Source organism: Harmonia axyridis, chromosome 6 (assembly GCF_914767665.1).
Source record: "Harmonia axyridis chromosome 6, icHarAxyr1.1, whole genome shotgun sequence".
Taxonomy (NCBI): Eukaryota; Metazoa; Arthropoda; class Insecta; order Coleoptera; family Coccinellidae; genus Harmonia; species Harmonia axyridis.
Window position 1 is genome coordinate 26,410,403 of NC_059506.1, and position 18,815 is coordinate 26,429,217.

General features: G+C 32.3%; 1 protein-coding gene and 1 non-coding gene across 2 annotated transcripts in view; one reads left to right on the forward strand and one right to left on the reverse strand.

Moving 5' to 3' along the window:
• Positions 1-1,544: 1,544 nt before the first annotated feature.
• Positions 1,545-1,626, reverse strand: Trnas-uga. The gene has a single exon. It is a non-coding gene; the product is annotated as a tRNA-Ser (tRNA).
• A 3,925-nt stretch (positions 1,627-5,551) lies between these two features.
• LOC123681626 overlaps positions 5,552-18,815 on the forward strand; it is an 80,973-nt gene continuing 67,709 nt past the window's right edge. Inside the window, exon 1 of the mRNA XM_045619840.1 lies at positions 5,552-6,034. Coding sequence (XP_045475796.1) covers positions 5,926-6,034 — 109 coding nt within the window. The 5' untranslated portion in view covers positions 5,552-5,925. The remainder of the gene's footprint in view (positions 6,035-18,815) is intronic.

Consider the following 18,815-nt stretch of genomic DNA (forward strand, 5'->3'; position numbering starts at 1 on the left):
AGCATAAGTTGTAGTTGTGCTGTACAAGCTTTGAAATAAAGACTGTTATCTAGTTATCTATCTACTCCTACTCTATGACATCTACGATCTATTTATTTCGACTATTGCTATAGCAACCTATTGCAAAACGGCGGAAGCAAAGTTGTACACCTAATATGAAGGAAAATGTGAGATTTTTGGGGTAATTTCAAGGATAAAAGTCCTAAAAAATTGGACCGCAATCGCTGTTTTATGATAATTTTACCAGTTCATCGAAGCTTTATTAATCTTCTCTACAAATTCAGTAAATAAGTACCAACAATTATAATTAATTTATTCATCACAGTTTACTAACAGGATCTTTATAATAATTTGGATAATCCTGACGATTACTAGATAATTGTTTGAATTTCTTTTCTCAAAATCGGTAGCAGATACAACAAAACTACAATGAACCAGAAAGTGTAGTACTGGGCCATGGTTTCTTTTTTCATTTCTCTCAACTACCAGTGATCCACCAAAAAAAAGTTCTGGAGGAAAGTAGTGTGGCCCCTGTTTCAGAAAAAATATCACCCTGTAGATTTGCATTCAAAATTAGCATATCAAATGATGAATACTTTAAAAGGGATTTACACCACGTGGCATTCTCGTAATTTGCCAAAGTTTAACTAGTCCTATCCTCGGCGTTTTTGAGATCTGATATGATTGAAGCTCAAACATTCCTCTGAATTACCGTTCCTTTTCTACCAATGGCCAGAATCCAAAATTCATTTTCATACCTTCATTTTCAATTTTATAAAAACCGGATTGTGCCGTAGGGAGCAGCTTATAGTAGATAATTTCCTGCCAATCCCACCAGAAACACATCAAAATCTTCCTGGCCGTCAATCTTTGCCACCATTTCCGCCGGCTCAACGCGTTTCGACCACGACTGTTTCGCTTGACGTTGTCGTAAGTGATACACTCTTCATCACCAGTCACCAGTCGATTTTGTTACGATTCAGCAGCGATTCGCAGATGAAAATTCGGCCAATGAGGTTTTTTTGCGTTTTTGCGTCGGTGCTCATTTCACCACGTTTAAACTTAGCATACCAATCAATGATTGTTGATTTTCCTGGTGCAGACCCCGAGAACTCTTCATCAAGATTTTGCTTCAACGCCCACATTGCAGAGGGGTAGTGAAAATGTTAATTCAAGTACTGAGTACACCCTTCACAACTTACTATATGTAGATCAACAGAAACCAGTCTTCAATTCAAAATGAAAAGATAGATTGAAATAGGCAAAATCTATAGCCGAGTGAGCGTGTTGAAAATATAAAATAAAACAGTGAATAAAACATTTCTGATTTTGAGATTGAAAATGCGAATATTGTTATATCCTAGAATAGAAATGAATATTTATTCATTTCTATCCAATACAAAATCACGTATACATTTCATTTCCTGATTGAGTTATGTCAAAATTCGTAGCGTTTCTTATTCTTATCATGCGTACTCTGAGTAATCATCTAATTGGTGTTGGATAATGATTTCCATATATCGAATGAATAATAAAAAAAAGAACGCTGCGGACAGGATTCGAACCTGTGCGGGTAGAACCCAATGGATTTCAAGTCCATCTCCTTAACCACTCGGACACCGCAGCTTGTGCTGGCATGTGTGAATTGGCGGAATAACAACACAACCTTTTTCAAATACCGCTTTTTTCTCATTCAAAATATTAATTTATTCCTACTTTTTCCAATTTTCTCACATTTCATGGGCGAAATAAAACTGGGTTATTATAATTTAAGTATTACACATGAAACAAACTTCACTTGTGTAGATAACTTTCAATACTGCTCATTGTAACGATTGTTGCCTACCCTACCTTAGGATGGTAGGCAACAAAGATTACAGTATTATTGATTGTCTCCCAAGGCAACCCAAAATACACCGTCGAAGATATTTGGGCAACATCCTTTCATCAAAATAATAAACTGAACGTATTCAGGCCAATTTTTCCAAATCATCCGACAAATATTACGAATTTGTCCTCATTTGGGATCCGATAATTGATAAGACGTTCAAGTCAATAAACGTATTGGCCAGTCGTATGATGATTAATTTTATTGCAACAGATTCATTTCCGTTTATCTTATCTTCGGAGCTACTTGAAGATGCTTTCGGTTTGTTTGAAAATCAGTGGCGGTTCTAGCAAAATATAGACTTTTACACCACCATAGACGTTACATGAAAAGTTGACCTACTTGAGCGTTATTTTTCACAAGAAGTATAACAAGTTTTTCACAGAAAATTTTATCTTTATTATGGCCACAAAAAATTCAATATCGAATGAAAAAATTTGTCAAAACCGTCTGGCCAGCTGGCCATTGTATAAGCGTTAACATTCGAATGGAATGTGTAAGTCTTCAATGTTTTCTTATCTGATAATCCCCTAAGCTACAGAAATTCTTATGGAGGAAGAACTTATTTTTCGAATGCTTCTAGCTATTTACAGGGATGATTTATAAATGTACAGATACAAAAACATACAAGAAAGATGTAATTTTCGTGAGGTGTTGATTTTATGTCAGCAAGACTCATTATTGATCAATAAATAATTACTGTAAAAAGATGAATTTCATCCGAAATACCTAGATGAATTTGAACAGAAATTTTTTTCATAATTTAGTGGCGACATATAATGGCATATAGATATCGAAAAGAGAAAATTTGTACGGGATTTACAAAACTTTCAATATTTTTCAATAACTACCTAGTTGAAATAGCCACAAAATTTGTTTTTGAAGCCCATTATTTAATATGAAGAATAACCAAACAAAACGGTACCAAAAAGTTTCAATTATTGTCACGTCTTCTTTACGAAACAAATTGGGGGAGCCATTGGTATTTATACTATTTATAGTCCAATTCTGAACTGCTAATGGGGGAGTTGTGTTATCTCCGTTAGTCAATTCCAAGCTTCTATTCAGAATTCAATAATACCGTTTAGGGTTGCTAGACCCCAAGCTTTTGGCATGATTATCACTCTTTTGTCACGTTCCATTCAAACATTTCCAAATGTCACACTTTTACGCCCAAACAAAGCAATAATGATTTGTCGAATTATTTTAGTTTTGAATAGAAATTGATGGTTTATTTTAGTCGTTGAAATTTTTATATTGAAATGAGAACTACAACAAATGGATTCATAGTTTATTGTGATCAACACCTTTACTTCTCAGTTACTTCTTCAGAAAATTGGATGATATTAGCTCGGAATTTTGCTGAGGTTCAAAGTAGTTACACTTTCAATGCTGATATTTTTCATTTGTTTGTCGTTTCATCTTGTTTTTGAGCGCTTGTTTTCGAATTTTGAGCCCTTGTTTTCGAATTTTGAGCCAAACGATAAGGCTGACGATAACATTCAAACGAAACGACCTAGAAACTTCAAATTTTCGGTATCTAGAATGCCTATGTTCATTAATGGGTAAAATTCGACTAGGTAGATATGGCCGTTCAAAATTTGTTCTTCCTGTTTATTTCAGACCTGCAGATTCGATCTGATTTAAAATTGGAATTCTGGTGTAAAGGGTTAATATGAAGCCTTGTGCGGAATTTCAATCTGATGAAATCATCAGAATCATAGAAAATCCAAGAAGAATATTGGAAAAGGAATACCCAATATTTTCGTGCCTGTAAATACGAACGTGTTGATATTTTCTGTTTATATACAGAATAATCATATCCAAATTCTTGCAAAACTTCTAGTAGACAGCTTAACCAGAACCATAGAAAATCCAAGAAGAATATCGAATAAAATTACCCTATATTTCCCTGACCCCAAAACCGACAGATTTGAGATTTTGGGGTTTTTATATAAATAACTATTTGAAGCTTCGTGCAATATGTCGAGCTTAACACTTCATCAGAACCATAGAAAATAGTCGATCGTAAATTCAAGAAGAATATTGGAAAAAATACCCAAAATTTTAATACAAATTAAAATATTTGCGTGATTATAGATCTGATCGGATCGAGACTCAAGTAAAATAGCAAAAAAAAGTACCTATCTAATTTCGTACCAACACATCTGGCCAAGTTGAGTGTAAATCTACAAACAAATATAAATTAACAATTTTAGCTATATAATATATCTATATACAGCTATATAATATACCTATATACAGTTATATGGTCTCCAAGGGTGCATGAGTAAATAAGCGCTTAAAATTTCCTCATTTGACGTCTGTGCTTTTCTCAGTTTTATTGTTAGTTTTTATTCGTTTTGATTTTGAGTAGATTGTCGATCAGTGTATTAGCTACAGATACATATTAGTTCAAGCACAAAAAAATATTATCAACATAAACATATAAGCATATAATTACTTCATTTTAGGTGCCTTTCTCTAAAAAAGGTGTAGCAATGCAATTTTCACAATTTGATTCCACATTGAAAACGAATAATTTCTAGTTTAAACTTAAACCTCACATCATGATATTCATTATTTGATTTTGGTGGTACCTACTGGTTTGAAGTATTCTGTTATATTTAAAAAAATTATAAACCTTAGTGTACAATTTTTCATAATGGTAATTGTAGAATTGTAGATTGACAACTTTCCAAAACTATAGAAATATCAGTGTAAAATAATCATTTCCTAAAATATTGATAATGCATATAATGCATTCGAAAGAATGCTAATTTTCTTCAATTTCCCAAATTCATTTTACTCTGACAAATTTTTCTACATAACAGTAACACAAAATCAGTTGATATTTCATAAAAATCTGATCAATTGATTGATTCTGAAGGGTTCCAAAACCGTAATATGTTCTAAAACTCTAATTCAATAAAATTTCGAATTTCAATTCATTTTTCCCTCTTGTAGGATACAAAGCATTCTTCGAGAAAGATTTTTTCATGTCACAAGCCATTTGTTAACCCTTTGTCATTTCTAAACCACCCTAATCCAAGCTATGTAAAAAACCTTGATGAATAATCCTTTGATTGATGAGTCCAGATCTCTTGTTAAATATTGATAGAATTATGATGAATGGTTCAACTAAGGCGAGATTCAATTATGAAATATGATTGTGAACTGTTCCATCTTTATTGAGTCATCAATATCAAACTTCTCACAGGGTGTAAACTAACAACCTCCATAAATTTCATCATCGAAAACCCATAAAAACTATGAGGGTTGAAAATAATTCCTATTAACACATATCTAGGGTTGGGCCTAATTCCAACTGAACCAAATCGGCAAATAAGCTTGAAGAGTGGAAAAATAGAAAATCAACCTCTTCCACAGGAATTCTAACCTTTGAACCCATATAAACCCTGTTTATCATGAGCCTTAACACAAAAAACTATCATCTCATTAAAACCCATCGCAAATAACAAATTTTGACTTAGGAGCTTAACTGAACAATGGTACGGTCCCACAGCTGAGCCCACATGTGCAAAACAGGGGGGTAAAAGACACCCCTACTGTTGTAATGCACCACCACTGCGCAACGCTATCGTGTTTAAGGACCCGTCTCAATGTAACAAATGACAATCCCTTCCAGGGAAAATAATTTCAGCCTACCGGCTCCTCCGATCGGACGTCAGTTGAGAGCTTTCTGTGCTCAGTCATTCAAACAATCCCAGATTGCCTTGGAACTATCATAGCGCGACAGGCAGCTGTTTCGAACGTACCAATCGCGCAGTCGCGTATTTTAAATCGCACCAAATTTGAACGTCGAATGTAAACAAACGCGAATTTTCACTTTTTTGCTCAAATAAGAACGAGGATTTCTATTGGAAAAGCGTTTCACCTATGTTTACGAACATTTCTAAAATAAAGAAGATGTTGAGAAATTGAAGTGGAATTCTCGAACTTTTAAGTTTATTTTGTGTAGTTGTTATTATGAACTGTTGTGTTTTTTGAAAGTGTTTGAATTGTGTTTGGAAAATATGTTGGTAGCAGCACCCTATCCTCGTTTTGAGGGACCCAAAATTATTGCAGGAATAAGGAAGAAGGATATAGTATCGCCTACTCCTAATATCAGGCCCAGATTATCAGGTAAAATATTATAAGCTATAGAAAGAAGAATTCAAGACAATCATATCAAAGAAATGATGATACCTATTTTAACAGCTGTACGTCACAAAGCGTTTTGACGAAAGCATCTCATATTGACGATAAAAGAACGATAGAATCCTTTGAAATTGATGCACGCACAAACATGCAAGTGATACGTACTTTTTATTACTCTCTAGGAGAGTGTTACTAAATTGATGTGATAGATTCTAGAAAGTGATATAATATAATTTTTGATTGAAGCCTCTTCGATTTCAAGTTAAGTACTATACCCTCTGAAAATGGGGAAAAGAGTTGTTTTTATCGAATACATTCATCTAAAATGAACAATTTGAAGTCAACTAACTCTAATTAATTGTCATTTTTTTTGTTTTTTAAATCCCTAATTTCATCATAAAGGAGTTCATAATTTGATTCGGAAAATTTTGATAACATTGTTAGAATTAAAAATTTGAATCCAAGGAGACAAATTCAATATGTGATGATATTCCTCAGATCATTTCAAGAAAAAAGGTCCTATAAACCCCGTAAACGCTTTGTTTTCGAGATACAGGGTGTTAAAGTTTGATTTTTTTAAATCTGTTTTCATAGCACTTTTCCTTCGAAAGATATTCAACTCAAATTTGACATAGATATTCCAATTTAAAGTTTCCATCATGTAATACCTATGATCATTTTGAATGCAAACCTACAGGGTGGAACACTGTCCGTTTCTTTTCTCCAGAACTTTTTTTTTGTAAAAAGAAACTTTGGTCCAGTACTATAGGTACTTTTTGGTTACTTGTAGTTTTGTCGTGTCTGCTACCGATTTCGAAACAAATCATCAAAAAATTCTTTAGTAATCCATAGGAATATCCAAATTATCATGAAGATCCAGTTACGTAGTAAGATGTAATGAATAAATGAATCATAAGTTTTGGTACTTATTTACCAAATCTGTAGCGAAGATTCGAGCGAAGATTAATAAAGATTCGATAAACTGGTATTATCATCACAAAAAAAGGGAACCACAAGAAACGCCCTTTAACTAGAAACTTTCGTTTGTACCTCCATTTTAGAAACACCCTGTATGAAAAAAAAGTTATGCTTTGTTACAGAAATTAAATAAGCTGCAGTGACACGTTCTCTGTTAGTTAGGTATATCAATAAATTGATCTCAAACAAAATCTTGGTCCTCCCTTACTGTTATCAATGTAGGTATCATTTCCTGAAACATTTCGCATCAATTTCAAAAACACTCTGTATATTTTATAAAATATGTATAGGAGAAAATCTAACATCTGTTTTGATTCTCATGAATGAATTGTGGAGAATGATCTTGTCTTCCTATCACAATCCTGTTTGATAAATTAATTGTAACTTTTGAAGGAATGTTGTATTGATTTATGATTTATAATCGTGCCAGAAATTAAGAATATGAACTCCATTATAAGGTTTGAACATATAACATTATGCTGAAAACCAGAGGTTGAGACTTGTTTATGTATAGAAATGGGCTGGACAAAAATATATGCACTCTCTTTCCTCGTATATCGTATCCACAACTTGATGATATTCATTCAAATTTATTCAAGAATACGTTCAAAATTTCCTCAATCTATAGTAATATTTAATATACATACGTCAAGAGTGAAAGCCTATTCCTATGTAATAAATCCAAAGGAAAGACAACAAATGTTGTCAGACAACCGTTTGTTATGTATTTTCATGAATTATTCAATACTTCTAATTTTTGCAATCTGATGGTAACAGTCGATGCAAATTCTGCTGTAGAAAATTCTGCAACTAGTTCCAAGAGTTGAACGATATCTTTAGAGCAAAATTGTTGATTTTATTATGGTATATTAGCATGAGAAAACCTAGGTCATTATAATTTTAATAGCAATCATAATAGCTGCAGTCAACGACGATTTTCTAAAAACTCATTTTAAATGTGTTAATTGTTACAAAAAAGTCTAGTGGATTGTTAACTCTCGAATTCCTATGGTTTGATGTGATAAAATAGGTATATAAATCTAAATTTTTAAAGACATTTAAAATATTCAAGTGTTAATTGCGGAATTTATGTCAAGTAGCGTTTTATATTATGTAGAGGGTTATGTTTATGTTCATATGATTGATGATAAAGCAACTATGTAGGTATATTATATTTGTGATAATATGTATGTACTCAATTTTCAATATTTCAATCTGAATATTTTTAATTGAAAAGAATAGTTTCTCCAGAGATAAATATTTTATAATAACAAGTATTGCTATTAACAGAAAAACTTAAATATTTTTCTCTATTTCAGTATCGTAATGAGTTCATTACATTAAGTACTAAAAACAGTGCTGTAATGAACTCATTTCATCATTGGTTTCAGCTCGGTTTTCAGTTATATTTTTGGTTTTGTGGTTGTCAATACTGACTTCCGATCCTCTCAAATATCAACACACGTCAATTGTCAATATAATATAATTTGGATATAGTGAAATGATTTGCAACATTATCCACAATATCTTTCTCTTTTTGTTGATCTTCATTCTCCATTCTTTGAAATAATTCACAACTTTGTTCGTTTCCTGCTGTCACACGTCTTGGGTTGTTTTTACAGTTGGAGTAGTAAATATCAGAGTCGCCTGCGAACTAGTACGATATTGCTCTCAAACTGTAGGGAACCTATTACAGATCCTTGTGGTACACCTGAGATCTTCATTTTATACATCGATTCTTGGTGTCACATTTGGTCGAAAGCTTTTAACATGTCGACAAATACTGTGCGTGTAGTTTCTTTTCTTCGTTAATCTATAATCTGTAATTTCCTCATTTGTAACAAAATGGGTCAGTTTCGAAAACGTTTTCTATTGCCCTATTCAGCGAAGTTAGTTTCTCTATTGCAGTATCGCAATGAGTTCATTACAGTACTAAAAACAGTGCTCTAATGAACTCATTACAGCATTGTTTTCAGTTATATTTTGTGTATGTCTACACTGACTTCCGATCCTATCAAATTTCAAGACACTTCAATTGCCAATATAATATAATAGGTATATAGTGAAATGATTTGCAACTATATTCGATTTTTTTTTTTATTCTGGTGGTGTTAAATCGATTTCATCAGACATAATTCATTAATTTGATGTGTACTTATAAATAATTTCAAAATTTGAAAGGTACGATTCAAATTCAAATTCCGTCCATTTTCGTTACATTGACACCAACAGCCAAGATACAATACAAAAGTCACTAGGATGTATAATCTGAATTTTTCATTGATTTTCGACAATATTTCACAAAACTTGACTGAAATAGAGAGAATATCGTCTAATACTCGTTGCAGAACCCAATTCCAGCACTCATGCGTTCGAGAACTCGCTCCTTCATCGCTCGTTTTCGAATTTCGCATTCGTGTTGGAATATGAGCCCATTCTGCAACTTGCTTTAGAATCTCGTTTAGAATATACTATTATGTAATAGTTTACTCAATAAACCTCGGGCCTGAATATTAAAAATACATTTTTTCTATAAATTCGACTTAAGGCGTCAACGTAGTCACCATCAAATATGATACATGTATTTCTACAACGCCATCTAACTTTTCAATACCTTTCTGTGAAAAGATTCGTCTTTGCGTAAGAAGTAGACTTCAACCTCGGCAATTACTTTTTCATTAGAGCCAGATTTCACTGGAGCATTCTTTTAAGGTTTACAAGAAGGCAGTAATCACTAGGGGCCAGATCTGGAGAATAAGCTGGGTGGTCATCAAGCACTTGGGAACGCGAGTGTTAGAAATGTTAGAATGAGCCTTCTGTACGAATAATATACATTAATTTCTCTAATTCACTGAATTTCCATTGAAATTAATAGAACATCGTTTAGTGATTTTTGCATTGAAGAATGTTGGTTGGTAGAACTGTTTTCTGTATTACAATTTGACAGATAAATAGATGAATTCGTGACGGGAGAATTCCGATTACCAACATATAATAATAAAATATAACCATGAAATATGTGTGAAACTTAGATATTCCCGCACAATTTTGTTCTACATCTACAAGTTGTGGCAGAATGAACGGATGTGCCACAAAATTAGTGAAATAACTAAATGTGGAGGGCTGATTTTTTAGTTTATTTTTTATTATGATCTAGATATGGTTTCATGAAATTTAAAGTCTTATTCGTGACTCATCCTCTATATCTTCAATTCAAAATCTCATATCGAACGTGAAGAATCAGCTACCCTTCTAGAATGAGTCGAATGTTTCATTCTTAGAGCGGACAATACCGTAACAGTCGAGAAATAGATAGGGTGGATATGTCTTATCTCCTTGTCTCAAAAGGCATAAATAAAACTTCTCTACATATACTCCGACTCCCATTATACGATATGTAGATAAGTAGTTCTTTAATTATCGACGGAACCCTCACAGCTTGAGAAAAATTAATAGGAATACAACAATCATCGTCAAGGTAGTTGAGTATAATTTTTTCCAACAAGTAAAATAAATTGGCTAGTTCATATCGCTTCCATCTTCGGTTATTCAATTCTGTTCCGACAATGTGTGAATGGTTTTTCTCTGGGTAACACAAGATCACATATAAGAACGACTACCTACAGAGGACTGGTCCAACCCAAGGGTATACAGTCTTCACGGACAATTAAACCCAGGGTTGATTGAATGTCATATGATATATTATGATAATTGTACATGTTTTTTGTTGTGCCGCGTAGGAATTATGTTTGAGGTGGCCAGGTGAAAAAAATTAAGAATCTGGCTTATTATGGATGCAGAGGGGGGGTAAATATCATGGCTTATGGATAGAGACGATCTCTATTGAATTCTGGGCTTTTTTTTTAGTCAGAAGAAGAAATATTTTGGTTGAAGTTGAAGATTAATATGCCTTTATGAAAAAGAGTATACAATGGAAGTTGAGGATTGTTGATTTTTCGTCTTGTGCAGTATTTTTGATGCTCATTTATAAACATTTGTTTCGATGAAAAATTTGCTAGTGTAGCTCCATTTTTCGTCACAATGTAAGATAAGTACGTTTCTGAATGTAAGATAAAAGAGTCTGAACAAATTCACTTTCCTATATGAGAAGGTCATTGGAAGCCTCGTTGGAAGCTTAAGGCATGCAAGACAACATTGCATTTTAAACTGAAACAGATGGATATGGTGAGAAAGTAATGAATCAAAATAATTTTTACAATGAAATGAATAATATCAAATAATAATTAGTTTTTTACTCCAATCTTAGATATTGTCACCATAAAAAACTGCCGTATCGATAAAATAAACAAACGTTTTCCCATATGATACTTAATTGTTTATTCGCGAGTTTCTCCACAAAGACGCACTAGTTATGTCCCATAGTGAATCAACGTTCCACATCAACTCAAAATATATTGAAATAAATACCTAAATATATCAGAAATTCAGAAAACAAACTTCAAGCGCGCCAAACGACATGAAACAACCGATGACACTAGGAGAGCAAAAGTTGCCAAACCTTGGATTTCAGCAGGTAGATACAGATAATAATAAATATTCTGCTTATTATAAATTCGACAATTAGGTAAAAAATCGGATTCCAAATATTCAAATTTGTATATTCAATCGGAAATCACTCAAATAAATATATTTCATTCAATATAATATACATTCATATCGATATGGTAAAATTGTGGATTTGAAAATATATAAAGTTGAACGAAAAGTCTATAAAACACAACAACGTAATCTAACCATGTTGGGGACATGTAAATATTGAGTATACTCCCTCTATCTATGTTAATTAATCTATGGTTTTTACGAAAAGATTTTTTTCCAATTCGCTTTCTCGATTTCAGCCTTTAAAATGATCAGATCCAGTAGTATAGAAATCACATTAAAATAGTTCTCAAATCACGTCATAAGATCTGAATGGCAAAATAACTCATTTTTCTCGATATTTGGACAATACGCACCTCAAAAAGTGAAAATTTGCATTATTTTCCATTATATCATTGTTGATGAGGAGTCTATATAGGATTCGCCCAACATATTCAGCAATTTTACTTTTTTTACTTTACTATACCTTCAATAATTGATTCACCAAATAATGGCGGAACAAATTGTTTTTGCAATACATCCACACATCGAGATGCCCGTATCTGGATCTTACTGTAGATTTCTCCATAATACAAAACAATTCACGAGGGGAATTCAAACGTTTAATTGTCTTTAATGGATGTGATCTCGATCGTTCCATTTAAACTCCTAAAAATTGCTAGTTTTCACTTAATAAAGTGAAGGCGAATATAGTTTAATAACACAATCTAACAACAAAATTTGTCACACTGAATGCTTTCCCATGGATAACTGACATTCAATGAAATTCAATTATAAATGCGAGTTATGAGAAGAATAATATCGTCTTCAACAAAATACTGAAGTGGGACAATGAAAAGTAAATCTTTCTGGTAGAACTTAATTGGGCTCACTTATTGAAATAAGGTCAAGTCACCATTGGAAATATCATGGAAAATAGTGAAAGGGTTCGTTTATATACAAGAATTGCTCATCTCAGTTCAGTTGGTTTCGATTTATCAACTCCAAGAAATCATTTTACACGAAGAAATTATAACATTTTCAATTTAAAAATGTGTTGAATCGAATAATGGATTTTTAAGGCTGAAAACCACAAAATTCCTACAATATGTGTTCAATACGATGATAATGAAGACAAAAACAAGACTCAAAGAAGTAGAACAATTCTAAGTGACCTCAATTTTACGATGTATTTATATTTTTTTCGGAAATGGACAATTTCATTTTTATGAAAAAAAAACTGATCATTACCTAGTTAGCCTTCAGAAATTAATAAAAAATTAACTGCTAGTGGAAGTATTCCATCAATGATTGTCAACTAGAATTGATTATTTGAAAATTGGTAAAAATAGATTCTAAGTCTAATTTGGTCGAAAACGTAATATTTCAAGGTAAGAGGAATATGCAAATCAATATTAAGCTTTTTAATTAGAACTCGAATCAATTATTTCTTTAAAATGTTGGATAGGTATGAAAATTTAATCATAATATTTCCGGGGGAAATAAAAACGTTTGTTTTTATTTTTGAATCAACCGTTTTGTTTTATTTTGATGTAAAAAATTAATTATTTATTATTTGATGGTATTTCATGGTAAAAATTATCGTAATCCATCACATTCTTTCTGTTATAGATTTCTGTTTGAGGTAAGAATTCAATGTTGTCTCAAAAGTTGCAAATTCTCCGAACTCAAAGATTTTTTCAAATATTTGAAAACATATTTTTGTCTAATTTATATGCTCAGAGAAAAAAACTGTTATGTCCTAAGAGGAAGTCAATAATTTTTTCTTAATACAGTCAAATAGCCCATAGTTTGAAGTACTGAAGAAATTCTAAAAATTGGGTAAAAACATCTATAAAAAAAAATATAAATATTTATGAAGTGTTTTCCAATAGAAATTATACCATTCAAATTGGTAAGTTATAATAGCAACACTCTGTATAATTTTTTTAGGTTTTTATGTCATTTGTTTTCAATACGTTATGCCATTTCATCTCGTAAGTATAAATGCTTCAACGACGTTCAGAAATCATTGAATTGTTTTATCAAAATCAGTGCTCATTTGCGAATAATTTGTGAGCAATTTAAGAAGAATTAATGAATCACTTTTTTCAGTTAATCATTTTAATGTTTGTCGTATTATAGACGAATTTGAAAGAAATATCAAGTAGAACTCGGTATTGGTACTCTTGTATCGTGTTAAGAACATTCACTTTCAAATTTATCAACAATACGATAAATAGTGAGTCAACTATCTGAATAATATTGGCCATGAATTTTTCTTAAATTTCACTCAGTATTGAAATGAGCACTGATTTTGATAAAAAATTCAACAATTCCTAAACATTATTGAAGCGTGCATCTTTCCATGATAAAATGTCATAATCTAGTGCACACAAATAACATAACATATTCGCCCAGTATTGTCATTATAACCATTTAAAATTTCTGAATCATTCCTTCTGAAGTTAATTGAGACAACTAAATCTGCAAGTTGGAATGCACTCTGCAAGGTCACTGAATGCTAAAATGATTGATTGCTTACTGTTGAATTTCAAGGTACCTAATACTATCAGTTTGTAACAATTTTTTTTTTAATTCAACCTTCAAAAACCGCACAAATTTTTTGGTTTCCTGATATTCTCTGTGACCATTATTCAACTTGTAAGCAGTTTATCGAGTGAAATCAAAAGTATTAAGCAATAACTTCCTAACCAACGCATCCGATGAAAAAAACAATATTTCCGCCTCTTTTTTTATAGACAGTTGAAAGTTCGTCAGCTTCCGACTGGACCAAATGTGAAAAGCCTGCTTCATTAGAATTCGCGATTTATCAAATGCTATATAATATTCAATTTACCGGAGAGCAGACGCAAAGTTAAGTCTTAAGGAAGCGTCACCTGTCAAAATCTTGATGATTTATAATATCTGCATGTAATTAAACTATTCATAACCTATCCATCTATAAGGAATATATAACATTATACCCAGTTATTATGCAAAACTCAATTCAGAACAAATCTAATAAATCGCTAGCTCCATGTGGCAGCGCTGTATATTTTTACCTTGCAAATATCAACTTGGGCTTCGACGTATTTTTTTGTTGGAATTTTAACATAGGGATTCTTGAGCGAAATCAATTGGAATCGACCAGTAATCGATGACATAATGTATACTGTTGTTGTGGGGTCTGGTTTTAATAAATTGTATCAGATCGTTTCATGTGATTGGCTACAAGATTTATCGAGGTTAGTATTTGTTTAATAGTGATTCTTGAGTTTTATCGAAATAACAAGTGGAATTCAAGTGGATTAAAGATTGGAATTTGACATAAATATCTTTCTCGTGAAGAACGGCTAGGAAATATGAACGAAAACATTTCAAATTCCTGTAAAATTTTTTCATCTTACGTGTTAGAATGCATTTCCATGCATTCTTACACGTAAGATGGAAAAATTTGAATGGAACTTCGAAATCGAATGGAAAATGATGAAAATTTTATCATATATCTTATTATGTCGTCTTTTATAGCAAAGTATCTAAATACATATGAAAAAATTTAACAAAGCACAGAGTTACGTCAGGAGTTTTTGGCCCTCATTCATTAATACGCCTATTGCTCCCTTGGGTACGACAGAACCTTGGATATACTTACCTATATCCAAGGATACAAATGGCGCATGATTGAACGACAGGTCAAAATATGTGGATTGCACTTAAGTGCTTTTTTTTTCGGTATTCTGCTTGAAGTAATTTTATATTTATACTTACAATGGGTTCTGTTATCACAGAAATATTGCGCATTTATTGTCCAATATTCTTCTTGTATTTTATATTATTCTGCTTATGTAATCAGCTTATAATATTGTCACAAACTTCGAATTACTATTTTTTATCATCTCCCAATATTTCAACTACGAAAATATTGGGTGATTTTGATTGGATATTTATCTTGAATTTTTTATAGTTCTAATTACGCAATTTACATATAATATACATGAAATTTCACACATAATCATTGTTTGACATCCAAATGTGAATTTTCATGTCAATTCAAGTTTCAAAATTAACAGGAAAACAAAATTTCTTATGGTAAATATTAGGCTTCGGATAAATAAGAAATATGGAACAACATATTCTAATACATATTTAAGGCATTTTTGAATTGAAGTGCATATTTTCGTTTTTATCTGCATATTTTCAAAATAAAATTGAACAAATCTAATAGAACCGTTCTTCGAAAATATATTTGGAAAATCCGAAATAGCTTTTATAACCTATTAAATATATCTAACCTTAAGGAATGGAGTATATTCGGAGAAAATATTAATTCCAATTACTGACATTAACAACATCTGGTATAAAAGATAGTTCACCTAAACAAAAATTCGTTTTAAACCTTCAGTTTGATCGTTTGTTGTTTGATTTTAAAAAGTGAACATCCCAGTGTTAAAATGTCGAAAGAAAAAGATCAGTCAGCGCAGTTTTGAACCAATTGGTTGAATACTTCAACGGTTTTACAGCTGTGGCAGTGTGCTGTTTTGTAAGTATTGTGCACTGAGTACAACAGCAACGAAAAAGTTCGAAGTGACGCAGTATGTACAAGCACTATACAAAAATAAGAACCGGAGATTAGGAAGCCAGCAGCAAATGTTTGTAAGAGCTATATTAAAACTTGGCCCAAGTCTTTCACCATAGAATTGTATGAAGATCTAATTTCTGCGGACATACCGTTAGCGAAATTGAAAAATGAATAATTTAAAACCTTTTTGGGAAAATATGCCAGACGAATATGCACTTCGAAAAAACTATATGGTATGCCATTATTTAATATGTGTAAGATTTTCAATGAATAGCGATAGAGCGATACATTGATTATAAAAAAACTCGAGTTCAAACTCCACATCATAATGTTTTCGTAATTTTTCAAGTTGAGATTGGGAGAAAAACGTTGTACAGCAGTTGAAATCTTCAAAATTCATTTATCATAATAACGAATGAAATTTCAAGCAATTCGTTCCTCTTTGTATTTTCTGAGCACACATCATCTGCCGAAACATACAAACCGCTAACTTTGCATAATTCCCTCTTCTCCTAGAGAAGGATTTAATAGCCTTTGTCCACTCTACTGCCCCTACGTGAACCCCTTGGATTTTTCCCACATTCAAATGTCACTTTCAAACGTCATCCCACATTAAACCTATCCAAGCGTTCTTGTCGTTCTCAATGATCACCCCTATAAAAAACACAAATCTGGTATAACCGATTCTATTAGGAATTCAGCGGGTAGTTCAAGAAATAGGGTAGTTATGGCGGTAGCAGGCCTCACACCGAGAGGTACGAAGAGGAGAAAGAAGAAGTTGTAAAGAAAACACACATTAGCAGACCCCAGCGATGGAAAGAATCACAGGGTGTCTAGAATGGGAGTGGCGCAAGTGGCTGTACACAAAGGAGGTATTCCCCAGGGCAAGTTGAGTACCAGACGGTCATGCTGGGTATGAAGGACAAAGAGATGAAGATATGATGATTTTCACATCAATGAGAATGTATGATTTTATTTCCATATGAGGCTGAAGTCATGAGGATTAGCAAGGGAGGCAAATTTGCAACATTGATTTCTTGATTGTCACTCACATCTGTTCAAGAACAAGAGTTCTTAACCAAATTTCTCCACGATTAGTATATAGGGTGTTTCTAATTGAATTTTTCCTATTCGAATTCAGTGGAAAAACCTTCATTTAAGTCATTTTATCGTGTCAGTGATTATATAAAAACAGAATCACGGAAACATTGGGTATTACTTTTTCAATATTCTTCTTGAATTTTCTACGGTTCTGCTTATGTGATCAGCTTGAAATATTGCCACAAACTTAAAATTATTTCATAACAATTAATAAATCAGTGACAGATCATGAAGTTCTGTTTGGGATTATTATTAATGAATTATAGCATTTAAATCGCAAGTTATGGGGATAAATAATAATTATTCACCGAAGTGAATAATTCGCTATAACTCAGTAAAACCACTCGCTAAGGTTTCTTAACCAGTATACTCTACGTTGTCCCTTTCCTTTTATCTTTCCCTGAATAATGTTTCTCAGCAATGTATATTTTTTCCTCTCATAAAAAAAAACTACGAACAAATTTAAATCTTTTTTGCAGAAAAGGCATTGAAAAATAAAAGGAGCATTGAAGTATATCACTCTAGAAGGTGACTATGTTGTCGAATTCTAGAAAAAATATGTTTTTACAGCTCGGACTCCATATCGGAAATATCTGAAGAATCATTCATGTCCTTCAGAAGAAAATTGGCTGGGCATGATGTTGGAAGCCGAATTCATTCAATTTGACCATGGTTTTCATCGATTTGTTAAAAAAGGCTCAAACTCAATTCATTTTTCAAAAAGCAACAAATGTAGCCTCACCTGACCTTCAATATCTCGATCATTCTCTCAGAGTAATAAACATAGATAGAGAGAACATATGTCATTTTCAGTAAGCAAATTTTGTCCCCAACATGAACTATCAAATTTGACATGAAGCGCGCGGAAATGAAAACATATCAGTGATACGATATTACAGTATTCGCGAGTTACTCCACAAAGAACGCATTTCTTATGTCCCATAGTGAATCAACCTTTCATATTAACTCAAAATATATTGAAATAAATACCTAAATGAATCAGAAATTCAGAATACAAACTTCAAGCGCGCCAAACGACGTGAAACAAATGATGACATTAGGAGAGCAAAAGTTGCCAAACCTTGAATTTCAGCAGGTAGATACAGGATATAATTAATATTCTGCCTATTATAAATTCAAAAATTAGGAAAAAGATCGGATTCCAAATATTCAAATTGCCTTATTCAATCGGGATCACTCAAATAAATATATTTCATTCAATATAATATACATTCATAATGATATATCAAAATTGTGGATTCGAAAATATATCACAATCTGACAATGTAATCTAAACATATCGAGGACAAGTAAAAATGTTCCTAAACATTTAAACGCATCTTGTGAAGCTTGGTACTGACAACAACAAAAAAATTGCATTCTTTTGGCGCTACCTTTTGTACGTCAGGCCCGGGATTTATTGAAAGATTGTTATGGCCAGTATTACCAACTTAAAATAACAATGTTGAGTGTACATACCTACCACAGATTTGGTTTCTTAGTAGA